The sequence below is a fragment of the Daktulosphaira vitifoliae genome, unplaced genomic scaffold, assembly GCF_025091365.1.
Source record: "Daktulosphaira vitifoliae isolate Bord-2020 unplaced genomic scaffold, ASM2509136v1 Scaffold_1, whole genome shotgun sequence".
Lineage (NCBI taxonomy): Eukaryota > Metazoa > Arthropoda > Insecta > Hemiptera > Phylloxeridae > Daktulosphaira > Daktulosphaira vitifoliae.
The window spans coordinates 44,484,178-44,503,148 of record NW_026099572.1 but is presented as its reverse complement, the minus strand read 5'-3'; the positions used below and the strand labels follow the sequence as shown (position 1 = coordinate 44,503,148).

Sequence of the window (18,971 nt, the reverse complement as noted above, 5' to 3'; positions counted from 1 at the left end):
GTGTTTCGTTAACTCCTTTATTGTTGTGTAAAGTACTGTTAATCTTAACTAAGTTTTAATTGGCTTATGAAAATATTTTTGCAAATTTATATTTTATATTCATGAAATCAATGTTAACTCAAACTAAAAGAGATATTTTTTTAAACTGTCGACAAACGCCTTCATAAAATCATTTAAATAAAATTTATGTTAGAAGGAAAGTTTTTTAGCAATTAAAGATCGACTATTGGTCAATGAGCAAAACATAAGCACATTATGAAACTCAATTTTAGAAAAGCAAAAATGATGTACCGCCTTTTCTCTATTGTGGGCACTTTTATCAAACACGTCCAAATTTGACGAAGAAGCAAAATAAATATGTTTAATATACAAAAGGAAAAGTAACTACCTAAAATCTCTAATACGTTGTTGAATGTTGGAATTTTGTTATAAAGTTTTTGCTTTTTGGATATTTTAAAAATGGATGTTTATATGTTTAACTAATATAACACTTTCTTAATCACGTTGACTTTTATACTTGGAAATAACGTGTACTGAATTAAGTATATCCAATAGCAATGATATTTTCCGAAGAGTTAGACCTTCAATCATTATTAGACAACACTTGTGTTTAATGTATCCATTGGTAATATTAATAAAACGCTCTCGGTAATGAACTAATGTTCTGTCAATCAGTATGTGTTGTAAAGAAATTAAATACTTGAAAAAACTCACTGATATCTCTCGCAGCGGGGTCTTAAGTACATTATTCGATAATAAAACAATATACATGTTATAGATCCTAATTTGGTGTTAGGAGCAAGTGCACACAGAGCTTACTTCATTCCGGTAGGCGTCGTAAAGTGTAAACCGAGTGAATGAAGCAATGGACCAGGAAGGACGAACGGGTAGGGCGCTCTTCTCCGTTCAAAGCCATTCACGAGAGACCTGTTTACCGTAGCCGCGCGCCAGTAATGAGCTTCACGCCGGCACCGTCGGTCGTTTAAGTCACCGCTCTTGTGTTCATCCATCAACTCAAGTCGGCCGTGTTTTTATTATTCGAATTAATAAAACACTACAATTCGACTGGTTTTTATCCGAACTAGGTGACCGCACATTTAATCATGTTTTTTGCAATTTTGGTGTGTATCAGTGACCGTGATATTGGTTTAATTTCAATCCACGCGACGTAAACAATCTTATGAAAATAAACTTGTAACAAATTATGTAAGTAGACAATTTGCGTAGATTTTAATTTACTCTCGTGAAACTCGGAACATTCAAGTTCTAACAAGACAAACAAAACATTAGTCAACCTGTGAACGCGTGTTATTACTTAAATACTTTTTCTTTATTAACATAGTCGAACGTGTGCTTATCAATGACATTAATGTAGTTCATATGTTAATGACATAATATATCACACACGTTTGAAACAGACAATAAGAAGGTCAATACGACTGTTATGGTAGTTCAAGGAAATCCGTAACGACTACTTGTCTAGTGGCTTTTATTATTATTATACGTATCATTAGGTCTCTTAGTACTTTAAAAGTGGCAATTTAGTTTTATAATTAAATTTCTATTTTGAAATCAATCAAACAGCAGTTCAATTACATAGATGTGAAATGCTATTTACGGTTTTCGGTATATCCAGCAATGTTTACATAACACTTACAAATTTTATCTATTCACGTTGCGTTTTGATAATCACATAGTAAATAATATTATAGAGTAGTAGACGCCCTAGGCCAGCAGCTGGTTGCTTTCACGTGACTTAACTTTTAATACCTCTTAAAAAACTCATCGCATTGCATAAATACAAACGTACCAGCTGTGGTCTACATGACGACAATCAAATGGCGCACAACATAAAAGAGTTGTTCGTGTATGTTCAATTCAAACGATTTGTTTTTTGCCTTATTAGCGAGTGTTATTATGTCATACATTTTTTTCTCAGGCCTAATCGCATTTCTCAGAGTTTCAATTCATACCTAGTAATTAAAAGCAATAAACATTGAGAATAATAAACAAATTTGATCGGAAAAAGTATTTCGTATTAATTACTCGTGTATAACTGTGTTGCATAATCAAAACGTTAAAAAAATAAAATTATACAATATATACGTGTGAAACTGTCCACGCGCTTTTAAACAATCGGACTATAACACTTACCGTGTTTCGAGTATATTCAAAACTCTTTAAAAATTAATTAAAAACATAAATTATGTTACGCATAATTAGGTTTTGAAACCCAATGCGTTTCCATTAGATGTCAATAGTTTTTATGGCTGCATTTTTTTATTCATTATTCTATTTAAAGCATAATAAATCACACTTCAACTACAATAATAAGTATTGCGCAACAATTATTAGGCATAGGTTATAACGAATGAGTTTACTTCGCACGATTATAAAAATATAATGCACACCCGGATCGTGATTGTAATTTGAATCGTATGTTTGGATTAAAGAAATGAATTGTTTTAACTAAAGTGTTAGGCAGACCGCTGTTTGGTGATTATCGTTTTTTGAATCTCGGTAGTCGTGAAAATTAATGGAACTCTTAACATTGTTTCGGGACAGAAAACATGTCGCAGCGTTTAACTGACGTTAAGCACTCTATTAAGTCTCATATTACATATGTATGTTAGTAACATATTGGTAGTACCTATTAGGTATACATAAATTGCTCGGTTATCTCCTGGAATTACCTTTGTCTCGTTATGTTTTGTTTTCTTATTTCAAGAAGCTATGTGACGTATTATTTTTTTAAGTTCTAGGACTCCCGTGACGATGACCGTAATGTCTTTCAGAGTGTACTTATTAAAAACCTATGCACTACAATTATTATGGCTTTTTTCTGTGTAATCGCTCGACAATGTACTAGTCCAGTGTGAATCGCCAGCGGAGAAATTCCACGTTTTAGCGCGTCCGCAAATACCGTTGATTCAACCGATTGGTTGAGTATTTGGAAGTACCTCCGGAGAATGTCAGGTTATGAGTCTTACGACAATACGTGTCGGAGATTATTAAGAGACGTGTAACCATTTCGGCAAGCCTAATGTCACACAAGGCGAGTGCGAGCAATTAGATTCGGCTGCGGAAGACCGTTTTATCAGACGACAGACGGGCAGCAAGACGTGTAACCAGAAACGTGACACTCTCGCGATTGATGCAAACCGAATCATGAGAAAATAAGCGCCTACGTCGTCGCCGCCGTCGGTAATTTGTCGTCTCTGACAATAATTATTGAGGCGAGTATCTTAATGGATTTGAAAACCTCCTCTTTTTTTTTTTTTTTCGAGTCACACACAAGTCGTACGGTAGCGGTGCGGTTTCCGAGTTCTGACTAAAACACTAAGACATGGGAATCGACCGTCTAATTCCTAATGCCGAGCCGGAGTCACGAGTCGAGTCTTGAGCAATAAATNTTTTTTTTTTTTTTGTCGAGTCACACACAAGTCATACGGTAGCGGTGCGGTTTCCGAGTTCTGACTAAAACACTAAGACATGGGAATCGACCGTCTAATTCCTAATGCCGAGCCGGAGTCACGAGTCGAGTCTTGAGCAATAAATTCTAAAAGCTAATCGTTACACACCCGCAGTAAGTCCACCACAGCATTCCGATCGATCACGTTCGAAATTTAATTAGCACCGCACATGTGTACCTTCTATTTTCGGGTCGATGGAAAATTGCCAACAATAACGCAACTTGGAATTATTACAATACACACTAGTAATAATAATAATGGAAATGCAAATTAGGTTTATTATAGCGGGTCAACCCGTCGGCGATTTGTTTTCGTCATGACCGAATGTCTTGTGCCTACGACCATATCGCATCTTGGGCCTCGCGCGAACGTGGAAAACGTTGTGCTTACAAAACACAATGGAACCAATAGAGTACTGGAAGTCGACTTATTTTGATTGTCTCGACGATAGACACACAGTCACTCTACACTCGGCTGGAGATCGTTTGATATCTGATTGATCGTTTTTGTCAAGGTTGTGGTTGCGTTCTTTGTTCAGTAATCCTAATTATTTTCGGAAACAATTACTACGACTTTACGAACAAATCACGCACAGTTTTTCGACAAGAGTTTCGAGAAACAATTGCGACCGCGGTGGACTTACCGAATGGAAAACCTCAGAAGTTGTTGCAACAAGTACATTTGGCGTTTGATTTTGTAGCCAACACACGTCATTATTCGACCGTCCCAATGTGGATAATTGAACAGTTCACAAACGGCAATTGACAATTGCAAAAGGATTCCGCAATCGAAACACAACGATTTTATTACAGGCCGATACGTACGAATGTTATTGCTAAAGTGACTACTAATTGATTGTAACAACTCGGCACTTTGATTGTTACTTGGAAATGTTTTTATCCATAAAGTTTTTTACACGGCATTTGTAAAAGTACAAGACTAAAAATCGTTGGCCGCGATTACTGTGTCTATTTCGACACAACACTACATCAGCCTTACGTCCACCTTTGCTGAAGTGTGTATGTGTCCGATTACTCATAGACTGACGAATGCATGTGAATGACTTGTGCCGTGCAAAGTAAACGTTGTGTGGAGCGTCGCATTTACCGTCGACGGCTAGGTGAGCAGTTGTCTACTGGAGTTCATAAGTATCGACTTCCTTGGAAACGCGCACATTACCGATTCTCTCTGGTCGTGCACCGAACGTGATTGTTTGCCGTGGCACAACCAACACCACTGTCGACCCCGCGGCCGGCTGTGAAATACGATTTGCATCGATTGTTACGAAACGTTCAATCTTCTCACCATCGTTGGCGGCAAGGCGCACGCACACACACACCAAAACGATAATATTTCATAATTTCCACTGCGACGCGTTCAACCGCACCGGTCGTCTTTCGGTAAAATTCTGTCGACTGCGAAAAACGTCTGAAACGGTCACAATGTGTGCAAGTTCCACGCTCGGTTGCAACGCGTGTCATGGACTATGACGATTTTTTTATTACAGTAATTAATGGTGGGCGCCACGTAGAACAGTGACGATGTGTTTTAACGTGATACGGTTGATATTTTTACACGCGACACTGTGGGCCCGCGGTACAATCGATTGTGTAGGGCGAACACATTGTACAAAACATATGGCAGCGTTACTATAGTCAACGGCTAACAATAGGTGCGCCTCCGATCACACCCTCGAAGAGGTTAACAATAATTAATGACGCGGTCGATGGCAATGTCGTCGGTTGGCAAACCGGAAGAGATCAAAGAAGACGTGAAGTATACTGTTGGGGCGCTGTGCTCGCGACGCCGGCACGCCCACCCGACGCCAATAATTCCAACACAGTGCCTGGGTTCCGTCCATTGCGGGTGTAACACAAACGTTTCTGGAGATGAGTAGTCGCTCAGTGATGCGATTTTTCTCCGGTCGCTTCCCACAGTGTATAATTTCAGCTTAACCCGGTCGGAAGAACAATAATTACCAATAAAACGAGTCCGAGCGAAATTACAACGTGCACAATGATGAACTACGGTCGTTTATAACGGCATTATCTTCCAGTAAATATGAAGAGTAATACGCGGCCGGCGCATAAAACGTTCATTATGCTAAAACAATAGCACTTACACGCGACCGGACAAACTCGACGGTAAATTTCTATCGAATCGACATTCCCGTCGCATTTACATCGTGGTGTCAATTGACTTTTAGATTAACGTCGATTAGTGACAGGTGTCATCACTATCCATGCCCGTTATTCTACCCGACTCGAGTCGGGCGTTCACAACGGGCTATTAGTTTTCAAGGAATAACAGATAAAGAAAATAATGTTGAAGTCGTGTTATGCAACGCCGGAGTTTTGCAGGGAACTAGTAATCACCGATAACGCGCGAAGCCGATTGTTATCTGTGATGGTCTCGTATGGATGCCGCCGTACACGTTATTCAGCACCCTCGAACGAATAGGTGACCCGATGGGATCGGTTGTTGAACCACCGCAACATCACATTGTCCGCCGTGTGACATGATTAAAAAATAATTGTTCGCTAATTGGACCTAAAGTTTAGCGTCAGCACAGCCTCGTTAACATTATTTATTACGTCCAGCGCATCACACGAATTCGCATTAGTCGCATGCCGACGGCTGTTCGCGAACCTCACCGACTTGGGTATTTTGCATACGGTCGGCCGCAGGCGTTACACGGAATTTCTATTTTCATTTTGCGTTTTTATGAATAATTATCCGACGTGCGCACAGACATAGCTGTCCCGTGGCGCTGTCCCGTATGGGGCTCCGTCAACGCGCCCGCGTAGGATCTTTTTCGTTCACACCTCGCACAGTTCACTGACCGTTTTCTCATAGCGTCGCACAGTAATGACACGGCCGCGATGCAAAATACGGTTGGGGGCATTTTGATAACAATAAAAATATCATAACGTTTTCATCGTATGGCTGTTGGCACTGTGATTTATGGTCGTTATAATCTGCACGGTAGCCGAAAATTACGAGCTCGGCGCGTATACACTTCATAGTTTTGTGTCAGAACTCACACACGCGGGGGCGTGTTTACATTGAAAAACCGTCCAACTCCACAGGCGGAACTCGATTCGTTACCGTTAACAATGTCGTTTCACCCAACCGCAGGCTTAAAGTGTTGTATATTTTAAATTGACACAAGTCGACGTATCGCAGCCGTTAGTTCTCGTGCACATAAGTCTGGGCGCAGGTTCAAAACACGATAAGATCATGTTACTCTATTGACAACAACTTGCCCCATTCGCATAGTAAATATTTCCGGAGAAATCATTGAACTTGTCTGCCTGCAACGTGTTACACAAGGAAAGTTCTAAATTCAAGTACCAGGGGCGTGTTTGCCCCCCCCCCACGGATATTTTATTAAACCGATATTTACGAAATATGTCTCTGAAGACTAATTCTTGGTCGTCACTTGGAAATATTGTTGCAAGCGAACATTTTTCTAACACGCCTAAAAAAACTAAGTCGCCTTTTCCTAAAATGAGTTCTGAATACGCTTCCGTTGAGTGTAAACGATATACGACCTTTTGTTATTATGTTTCATTTGTGTTGAAACTCTGCTCGTTATGATACTTGTACGTTTTCATTTACACATGTATTTTCGAACGCGGACGACGTACAAAGTGTCAAACGTAAATTACCAAGAAAAGGCGGTTTTTTATTTCTCTGACACACGAACAATGCGTTTTAAAAACAAGACTTTCGGAGATGAGCACTGACGAGCGTGAGATTTTTCCTGTCGGTTCACATTGCAAAATACGGCCAATATGCAATCGAGTAGCACATACAAACTTCAAGGATACTTTCGCGGAACACATTTAAAATCGCAGGCAAACCGCTCGACACAATATTTGAATATGAAAATCGTTCTCGCGGTGACATCGAGATGTCGTACTTATTGTCGGCCAACGGCGGCGGTAAAAAAACGATAAGCGCAACGCCGATTGACGATTAAAAAAAATCAAACGTTATTTTCGATTCGTTCGTGTTGACATAAAAACTGTCCGGACCAGTGAATTTTTTGTTACAACAACGACATTGATTGCAAAACCTGATAACGTGTAGAAAACGTTGCAATCGGAATTATCAAGAGTTATTATAACTATCCAATGCCTTCGAGCTACACGTTATTTTAACCGAGAAGGTTATTCTGGTCCGGATGTCTGACGACGTTCGACCTTGCCGTTCCCATATAACGTATTCGTATTGCCTACACAATAACACACACACACACACACCGACTTTTGCTACCGCCGCTGTTGTCGCTAAACGACATGTGCAATGACATCATCATCCGTGGCGACGACGACGTCTACCCACCACATGACCGGTTGTAGGCGTTTGTGTGGCCCACGGTGCACACCTACTTTCACTAGTTTTCGCCGAGAATCGACGCTGGCGTTAAAAAAAAGGCCGAGTGCCCTGTGTTTTTGAAATTTTCGGTTGTCGCCGTCGTCAAAATGTGTTTTGGTCCAGCGGTTTTGTCTCCTCGTCATTTTCCAACAATGCGCATAACTCGAATGCTGACGAGCACCAGGCACTTAGACAAGGGTGGGCCTGGCCCCCCCTAAAATTTAATGTGGCCAAGAGCCGGCTCCTCCAAATTTAAAATTCAATTATTTTTACAAATTATCAAAAACGTGCTAGGCCTTATATACATTGAAATTGTTATTAATTTGTGATTACTATTGAGTAATACAGTTATTATTATGGCTGTATTTTCATTTTTATATTCATAGAAAACGTTATTTGAAAAAGATAACGTTCTAGACGTAATAATAAATGGAATAGCAATTACTCCAAACGTGGTTGTAGGCAAATTTTTTTTAACTCTGGTCTAACAAATGATAACAAACTACCAAGTATCTGCATTGATTAGAATCTAGTTGATTACAAAATTCGATAGAGTATACTCTATGAAAAAATTTTTGATAAATCTTATCTTTAATTTGTTTCTTTTTTTATAATTTAGTAGTTACAATAGGTAATTTATTTGTTTTTGTTAATTTGTTATTTACGTGCTCTAAATAATAGTAATGAAAATATGACTAAAAAAAGGCAGGAATTGTTTTTAATTTTAAATAAAATAAATTTTACATTGTTTATAATTTATATTTATTTTTAAATTTTTTATAACTTAATTGTTATTAGTATTTAGGAATAAATTATTTTTTCTTAATAGCTTTAAAGTTAAAAATAAAAGTTGAAAAAGTAAATCAGCTTATGTTCACATCATTATTTTATTAGCTTCGATGCAAAGCTGAGAAGGTATTATTTTTACTATGATGTGTTTTTTGTGTCTGTTACCACTTTTTCTCAGCTCTTTCTATTTCTTTCAGTAATACGTCAAAAGATCACAAATCGTATCTAGTCGAAGACATTAGCCTTAAAAATTGCCATAACTTTTTGATATAGATGTATGATATCGTTACTTTTCATTTGATATATTTTTTTTATAAATCTGACCCTTTACCTGTCCACGGGGGGGATTTAAAATGACAACTTTTTTCGCTTAAATATTTAAAATGTTCCGGAAAGTCTGATAATTTATCTATATCTTAAATTAAAGCTAACGTAATGTACTATTTTATTTAAAAAAATTTCGGAGTTAATTTTGTCTTCACGGTAAAAATGGCTACCGAATGCTATTTTTGTGTAAAAATTCTCGATTTTGTATTTTACATTTTTAACTTTATAATGCTATAACTTTTTGAAAAATGTATGGATCAGCACAATTTTTTTATGAGAAATAATATTTTTTAATAATCTCTTTTTCATTCGATATACTTTTTCTTAATCAGGATATTAATAAGGAAATAGCAGATCATGTAACTTTTGGAATAATCCACCAATTTTCGAAAAATAAACACAAATTTTGAACTTGTAAGATTCATAGAATGGGATACTGTCTATGAAGGAGTGGAGGGACCCCCCCCACAAGCTTTTCATGGTAAACATATTATGGAAAATGATACAAGGGCCCAAAATTGTTGGCCCCTCCAATAAACATTTTCTGGCTACGTGCCTGACGAGCACAGATGTAATGGGAGTTGTATTTTGATTTTTTATAGTTGTGTCAGTGGTGTCGTCTCTCGATTAAGTTAAACTTCTCTAGTAGAAATTCTATCGATTCGTTCAATTTGTACATCAATAATTTAATCGATTCGATGTAATTTCACTCTATTTATATTGAATTATTATAAACAATTTACTTAACATCATTAAATCAGTCGGATATAATGCGTACAGCTAGACTCGTTTAAGTTTAAAAAACAGTGGGATCAACAGTAAAAACTTCACTGTGGTCAAATGGGTACATAATTTGCTGTAGTATAATTCGTTGATATTGTATAAAAAACCATTATCCTTCGATTAACTTTTATAGTTTAGTAGATCGGCGATCGCACATAGCGATTAAAAGTTGTAATAATAATAATTTTCCACACGACATTATAAAACTCGTTCAAATGTATTTCATCTCGTTATACTATCAGTAAAGTTTTTTAATCCATGTCAATGCAACTTTCTTATGACTATTATAAATAAACTATTATGATAAATCTTTTATCGTCGCAATGATTAACGTATATGATTATCATACTGACGTTGGGCGCGTAAAACATTCCAACATCAGAATTACAGGTTTATTCCCTCGGTAATAGTTTAACATCGTGAAGGCTGAAGAGCAAGACAACATAATTTACGTTGCTCGTTTTGTACGGGTCTTCAACGTGAAGGGTTTATCAATCATAGCGTAGAACTAAAGAAGATTGTATCGAGTTTTCATGTTGACCTATGGAGTTTTTTGTTCGATACATAACAACGTCATATAAAAAAAAAACATAGCACGTCAAATTAAATTGTACCGAATAGTGAAATTGTTATTATTTTTCTTTAAAAAGGTTGCTTTGTTAATTTTGATTTGAAATAATAGAAATTTTGACAAAACGATAATGTAATTGATAAACTCATTTTAACAATTTACTTGACATGAGTTTCACATCGCATATGTATAATTTAATGATAATATTATAGAATACCTCCTCTGGACAATAACGCCACCATGACAGCATAATTTGTTTAAAAAAATCAAAGTTTTTTTGAGGTGTTACTAATCGATTTTTTTCTACAACATGTCGAGGAAGCTGTCGCAGAGGATAATATATATTTCGTGTAAAATCGGTTCTCTATAATATAAAACGAAGTTATCAACTACGGCCAGTAAATGAGTATAGACTATGCGAAATCGGCACTATCAAAGGACAACCAATTGATCGTGTCGTCAACGTCGAATTTTTTGTTTAAATAATAAAAAAAAAGCAAATGGCGCGTAACTTAGTTTTATGAATGGCACAATTATGACCGAGCAGCGTTAAAAAAAAAATGTTATATGGATATTTGTATTGAAATGCAAGCGCCGCCGGACGTTATACGAGTTTTATTAAAACAACAATATTTTCCGGAAGTAAAAAAATAAAAAAACATAAAGTTTGAATAATAATAATAGCGGTTTTTTCTCCTTCGTCCCGACCGCCACCTGAAGCTGCTGTCTGCGTGTAACGCTTTCTTGTTGTGCGTCTACTCTATTGTTTACTCTGTTTCCCAGTGAAAGTATAATATGATATTAAATATTATGGTAATGGTAAAAAACAACACGACTTTACATAATACATTTGAACATGTACAATACGATCGGTTATTGTTGATAAAGTCCACACGATCATAATAGAAATTTGATTGCGGCCGTTGTGCATGCGAAATGACGTCGGCGTTTGGTTTTGTCGTGTAATTTTGGCCGATGCGGGCGACCTTTTCCGCCACAGTTCTTATTCAGCTCCGAGAGAAATGTCCAAGTCGTTTCCTCATGATTAGCCAACCGTATGAGACGCTACTGCAGCAGGAGCTGTCGTCAAGCACTGTTGATGGGTTTTTAACCTCAAGTCATCACATCGAGAATATTACGACACGGCTTAGATCACCCGGTGGACCATGTCTGGTTCACGTTTTTATCACCTTAATGAGATAATAAATATTTATGCAAACAGATAGATACACTGCTCGGCGATTAGGCCAACTACAACACCAACTTTTTGTCGAATGAATAATGGTACTGATCACATCATCTGGCTACGTTTTACATCCCTCAATAATTTTTTACATTGACGCATCATTGCGAGATATGACCAAACATAGTTCATCTGATAATTTGTAGATAGAGTTTGATTATAAATAAAAAAGATGTTAACTAATTTAACACAGAAGTAGAACATTTTAAAACGAATTGTTCGACATCAATGACACCCTTAACATCTCCCGTGGTAAAGGAAAATACGAATAATATGAACAAAAACTTTTTTCTCCTAATTTTATTTGTAGGTTAATTACACGTACCGTAGAAAAAATTTGGTTTGTTCGTAAGCCAGCCGTCGTTTTATAGTTGCTTATAAGCGAAATCTAATGTAATTGAAAATATATAACGTTTTTAATTATTTCATTAAGCTGAGGTTTAGGCTGTAGAATTATAAAAGGGCCTCTCGCGTTCCTAAAAAACGATTCGTGAGAGACTAAGAGGCACATAACGTTCAACAACAATTCATCATTCAGAGTTGTTTGCGAATATTCAAGTTGTCACGAAGAAGAACCACCCACACAAGAGCGTTTAACTGAACAAGATCTCGGCCGTGATATTCGCGTGCAGCCAAAACGTGTATGTGAATGATTTAGGCGTTCAAGTTTAACGAGACTGAGATTACTGAGGTCTGTTCACGTAGGGTATCGCTATGGTTGTGTTTTGACAGGTGGACGTATGCATTTCCCATGAGGCAAACACGCGTTTGTTTTATGAGAGATTCCATTATAAGCTTAACTAATTACGCTATAAAACAACCGACTCGTTGTAACGACCAAGCGTTTTTTCACGTTTGTAACAGGTCGGATCGNTTATAAGCTTAACTAATTACGCTATAAAACAACCGACTCGTTGTAACGACCAAGCGTTTTTTCACGTTTGTAACAGGTCGGATTGCTCACANAACCGACTCGTTGTAACGACCAAGCGTTTTTTCACGTTTGTAACAGGTCGGATCGAAATTGCTGTTGCGAACCCGTACAAAACAGCGTCAGATTTAGATAACCGGATCCAAGTGGAATCGCACAAAAATTATATTTCAATATGCTTGTTTAAAGTAAAATGACTGTAGTGTGTCTAGGATTTTTTGCATCCTAGGCGGAGATAGTCATATGAAAATCATACACACATACAACTAATGCATAATTAGCAATAATCCTTTACGAGCTACGTGACTGTAAATTAGGATGGACTTGTGTGACTTATTTATGTGCTCCATAATTTATAGCACACAAATAAAAAATAGGTTACGTGAATCAATCCCGTAACCATTAAACTATGTCTGCGAATTGATTGATGGCGCCTCATCAAAAATTTTACACTGGAATCATTACTGGTTGGTTATTCAATGCTTACTTTGTTTTTTATATTCATCATTTAAACATGCCAAGCTGGACTTAATAAAATTCAATGTACACGGAGGTAACATATTAGATATAATCAACCTGGGGAGGGTGATGTATATTTATAATGCACATTACACCAACTATTTTGAAATTTTGGAAATATATATATATTATTTTTAAAAACAAATTATAAAAATATGATTATAACGTAGCCTAAGAATGCATGTCATATAAAACATTTTTACGATGAAATGTTAATTGTATCAAAAATTATTTGAGCTGTCAGTTAGATTATTTCCTCTCTATACTCTGTATAAACATATTTTACATTTGTCACGTGACACATTAATATCTATAGCCACAGTTAAATTGATTTTTTTAAAAGAGTATTAGACTTTATTGTTTAATTTGGCTATAATTAGCTTTTTATGCTACTCGTTCATCATTATGTGTTACTGTTGTAATAAAAAATTGATACAAGTTGGAGTTGTCTTAATAACAATTATATAAAGTGTTTATTTTTTTAGCTAATACTATAAGATTCATTATATTGTATTATTAGTCAAATTATGATTATTAATATAATATATTTATAATCACATACAGGTAGGTGACATTAATGAATAGATACAATTATTTGGCTTTCGGAGATGAAATACCTTCAAGTTTAAAACATTACTTTCATCTATGACTTATTAACTAGTTAAAAAAAATATTTAAAATTTGCCCTTCCATAAAATTGACCTGCAAACAACATAAGAATAAATTAGCTTAAGAGTAAAAAAAACGGACATCCTAAAAATAAAAATAACAAAAAATATATACATATTTAGGAATTAAATTTCATGCTCTATTCATTAGAGACGATGTATTTTTATATAATAAAAACGTAGGAGAATTGTTGTAAAAAATAACTATTGTAAATCTGCATACATATAAGCGAAATCGTAATTAATACCATCAAGGTCGTGTATTCGACGGATTAATAATTATAATTGTCGATTATTTACAGACGGCAACACACTCATAGCCATAGGCGTCAATTTCAATATGTACTTAAGAACGTTACGTGCGCATAGTGTAATAACAAGTGTGAATTTTTTAGTAAAACAAATAAGGTTTGATAAATAAATGATCAATATTGTTTGTTTAACTGTTACATGCCTACCGATTTAATAAAATTTAACTACTAATACAACTCATTAAACATTTCCTACAATCTCTAAACCGATTACTTTTATAGACTCGTATTCTTATTGTACTTTTTCCATGTTTAAATTACATTTACAATTCATAAATTTTATATATATATATTTTTTTGAACGTTTGATCTAAAAGTTATTATACGTTTTGTCGGTTAAATATTAGCCGACATAGTGTTACCCATAGTGAACATTCTATCAAATAATTTTTTTATCCTAAAATTTTGTTTTTTTTTGTTCTAATCACCACCATTCTTAAATAGGAGCATACTTACTTTATAATAACTCAATCAACCCGTTAATATTCCATGTATTATTAGATACTAAAATCCTCTGTGAAATATGCATTTATTTAAAACTATCATTGTACTGTTTATAAATACATACCGCAATTTTTTTTTAACGTGTTGACGAAGAAAAAGCAGAGAGAGATCCGGTTAAATGTTTTACTTATTGGCATACAATATGAGAATACAATGACGACCATTGAAATAATAAAGTTTACGGTCCATTACATGCGACGATTTTATTTTGAATATTTTATACTATGAAGACTGAGGCAAAATTTTTTAACTAAACGAGAATAACGGTTAAGCCGGAAGTCCTTTTGTCTAATAGTAAAAGTACAAATACAAAATAAGTATTGTTATACTTTAAAATGACCATGTCATCCGAAAATTCCCAGGTATCTACCGAATAGTTTTGGATGACGCCTGAAAAACAATAACTGTTACTTTTAATAATTATTATCAACAGTAAAATACAATAGTGAAACAATTAAAGCATAATTCAACAAACAAGTTAACTATAAATGCTACGAAATAACTATTGTTTAAATTATATAATTACAAGAAGGGTTATTTTTGGAGAAAATTGAATCATTAAAAACTCTAACAACCAAGGCCGGTCTTCCTAAGAACAAAAAAAAGTTATGTCTACAGTTCTTGAAAAAATTGGACCAATAAATTTCTGGTATAATAAAATATACTTTACGAAAATCCATGTTCGGGATATTTTTTAGAGAGGTTATTGTATCTTACAAGTAAACGTCACAAATGGATGAATGGAATATCAGGTTAAGATATGCGTGATTCGATAGTATTGTTTGTCAAATGAACTTGAACAAAATTTTAGGTGCTATGGTTTGAGAGTGAGGAGATATAAGCTATGTTAATATGAGAACACATGGAATTTAATATTTTTTGTGCTATTTATCATTTTATATTATTTTTGTTCGTTGAACTTTACTAAATTATGAAATATTTAACAGTTCTACAATAGTTGAAGAGTTATTGTTATCACGATGTAGTTATTATATAGTTGAATTTTATATTGTGAAAATATATTTTAACTACTTTAGATCTTCTTAATATTTTGCAAGGGAAGTGTTAGGCATATGGTGGGAGAATTTAGCTCGACAGTTTAAATTTAGTAGCACTAAATATTAAAAAAAAAAATTATGAAACTTCATAAAAAAATATTTTTAAGGGGGAGAAAATGAGATTTAGTCTCATCAAAATATTTTCAACTATACGCCTTTGAAGTATGATTTAATTATTAAAAATTATGAATAGCCCAAAAAACGACAAATTCCATACGTCCACAAGTTCAAATTAATCGCTAATATCTTCTCGTCCCTCAGTCCTCAGTTCATAGTACCTAAAATTTTGGTGGAGTTGATTTGACAAAAACAATACTATTGAATAGCATATGTTCAGTGGCGTATTAAAGGTCTAAATGCCCCGGAGCAGTTTGTATTTGATGCTTCTCCAAAATTTTTGTTGAGCAAAAATAAAAAATTTTTTTCAGCTACCCCGAAAAAAATATTTAAAAAGAAAATTAAAATATGCATAAACGCAAGAATATTAATTATAAATAACATTGCATACATTTCTACCCGAGTTTTATCAGGTTCATCGGCTATGACGTTTCCAAAAGATTCAGGGGCTCCCTTTTCGTTGTGCTCTGGGGTAGCTGCCCCAAGTAGCCCCTAATGTAAACATCTCACTGCATAGGTTTCAACCTGAAACCTCATTCATCGCTTTGTGATGTTCACTTGTTAGATTACATGATTACTTTTGTCATAAAGGAGTGTAATTCCTTTCCAACTTAGGGTACGCCTTTTTGTAAAATATCTTAATTGCTCTTTCGTGGCAGTCGCAGCTGTTATCACGTTATTTGTACATCTGTCAGATTATTTGTAGGATATCCAGCGCACAATTAAAAACGACTGTGCGAGATTAAAATTTCGTACCAGGAATTCATAAGGCAACGCGCAAAGAGTTTTCTGATTAATACTTTCGACCGATGTCGGTATTCTATAACAAATGTCAAAATCTAGTACCAGGAATTTATAAGGACATATTATGTCCAGGTGTCTCGGAAAGGAGCATTTTGTTAGCTATTTAATGGTCACTTCCATAATTCTGTAACAAATTATAATGCTACCAGTCGATAATTCTCATGAGTTCCTGGTACATAAATTTTAACACAATTTATGATGTTCATACATTGCGCAATTAATATATTTGATAAATTATTACCCGGTTTTCAATCAGACCCATGTGAATCATACGTGGCTCCCAAAAAACGAATTCCGTCTGTTCTTGTTACATAATAATTTAACAATAATTAAACGGTTATATACAAGTTTTTCAAAGAAAAAATTAGATGTAATTATGTAGAAACGTACTTGGGATAAATATTATTTAGGACAGGCCCAGTTATACGCTGGATACGCCGCTGTAATTATACTATGGTATTATTTTTTGGGGGCTTAACACTTAAAATCCTTTAAATTCTAGACATTAATGGCTGCTAACAAATGCAACATTAAAAAATATACTTTTCGTCATAATTAAGATTTAATATATGCGTTCTTTATGAAAATAGCTAATAAGTTTATACGACTTTTGTTTTAGGTTAATCATATAATCTTAAACGAAATATTTTTTACTTAAAAGTTAACGAAATGGTAAAGCGAGTCAGTAAACATCATTATGTGGCCACGCCGGGTGAAAATAGACACCGTCATAGATCATCAGAAACATTGCCGTACGTTCATCGAGGGTACTCCACTGATGGTAAATATTATAGTTTAATTACTATCTTAAGAATTAATTGATCCGGTGCATAGAAAATTATTTAATTAGACATTTATTTATTACATAAAATTATTATTCATTGAAATTTTAATAAATATATAAAAATGCCAAACAGAGGAGTGGCTTCAACGACAAGGCTTTAATAGATGATGATGATAAAAATGTCCTTCAGTTTTTTTTATCAATCTTATATAGTCGATTAAATAAAATTTGAATAGTGTAAATTAATCAGTATAATAATAAATGCAAGTCACGCATATTTTAGGCGAAGATAGTCAAAGAACGTTATCAGAGTACACCATTGCGACCGATAGACCTTCATCGCGCGGTCATCGGACTCCTAGATCTAAAAGATCTCGAAGTTTAGAGAGACCATCGAGTAGTTCCAGGGCTCGGTCAGCAGCCAGTCATCGAGACTCGGATGTTTATGTGACCAGCGGTGTCTATAGACCGCCATCTGAAATGAGGTGAATAATACAAACTGTGGTAATACATATGGAAAATAATTTAATACGATACGAAATTTCAGCCGAGGTTCTCATTACACGAATAAGAGCAATCGAAGTAGAGGGGCTCCCAGTCACTATTCGTACAGAAGTAACGGCAGAGCACCGTCCGAAGTTTCCACTGTAAAGTCTAAGATAACGCGCAAACCAGGCGTTACCATAGAAACCATGTCAGCACCTAACCCGTTTTGTCCAAACACCAAGGGTATGTGTTGTTTAATGTTATTGCTCAACTTAGGACTGATTTTGGTCACGCTGGGATTTGTGATCGTTATTCAGTTTTTCGAACCTCTTTTTGTTTGGTAAGAAAACACTATCATTTTTATATATTGAATATTTTATGCTTTGATATTATTAACTATTGCATTTTTTTTAGGGTACTTGGTATCGTGTTTTTAATATTTGGATTTTTAACACTCATGGGTAGTCTCATTTATTGTGTCACTGTCTGTAGAGATGCCAAAACCCCAAAAGAAGTCGCTATGCAGAATCACTATTGGACACATCATTGGCAAAAGAGTTTTGGTGCAACACCTGAAATACATTACAAAACAGAAAAATATCCGCCACAGCCCATTCATTCAGACCATGATGAATACAGCGATCGCTTTTCTATTGGCAAGCATTCAGACCGGCATATGAATGGACGAAGATATTAGTTATTAATAATAAGCAATAAATTATGCAATGTAAATAAATTTTATATAAAATGAAATGTTATACTTTATATTTATTGTTATAGATGTTTAAATACTTTTTTAATTTCTTTTATGGTAGATAATTTTAAGTTATTGTGATAAGAGTAACTTGATTGAAAATATTTCAGTTTTACTAATGAATACTAAAAATATAAATTTTGAGATTTTTTTCTGAATATTTAAAAAAATTCAGGTTGTCAACATCCAGATAAAACTTTTTCTTTTTGAGGCTACAAAAACATTAAACGTAAAAAATATCTATAATTGAATGAAACAATAAAATAAATTTCCGTTGTGTTCATAATATTGTTATAAATTAAAATTTTATTTCAAAAATATAATAACTTTTTAATGTTCCATTGAACTATTTGAATGGTAGAAAATTATTTGTATACAATTTTAATGTAAAATGCAATATTGTAATGTAAAAAATACCTAAACACATTAATTTATGTACAACTTTATATTTTATTTAAATTAAGAA

General features: G+C 34.7%; 1 protein-coding gene across 2 annotated transcripts; it reads left to right on the top strand.

Moving 5' to 3' along the window:
- Positions 1–936: 936 nt before the first annotated feature.
- LOC126901091 (uncharacterized) lies at positions 937–18,810 on the top strand. 2 transcript variants are annotated; one of them, XM_050677320.1, is made up of 5 exons: positions 937–1,206; positions 17,101–17,262; positions 17,549–17,750; positions 17,813–18,091; positions 18,166–18,810. In XM_050677320.1, the coding sequence occupies exons 2-5, from the start codon at positions 17,151–17,153 to the stop codon at positions 18,446–18,448; spliced, it is 876 nt and encodes a 291-aa protein (XP_050533277.1). In that variant the 5' UTR covers positions 937–1,206; positions 17,101–17,150; the 3' UTR covers positions 18,449–18,810. The 2 variants fall into 2 exon arrangements, with proteins under 2 accessions (XP_050533277.1, XP_050533279.1); XM_050677322.1 differs by lacking the exon at positions 937–1,206 and adding an exon at positions 14,921–15,151.
- Positions 18,811–18,971: the final 161 nt, after the last annotated feature.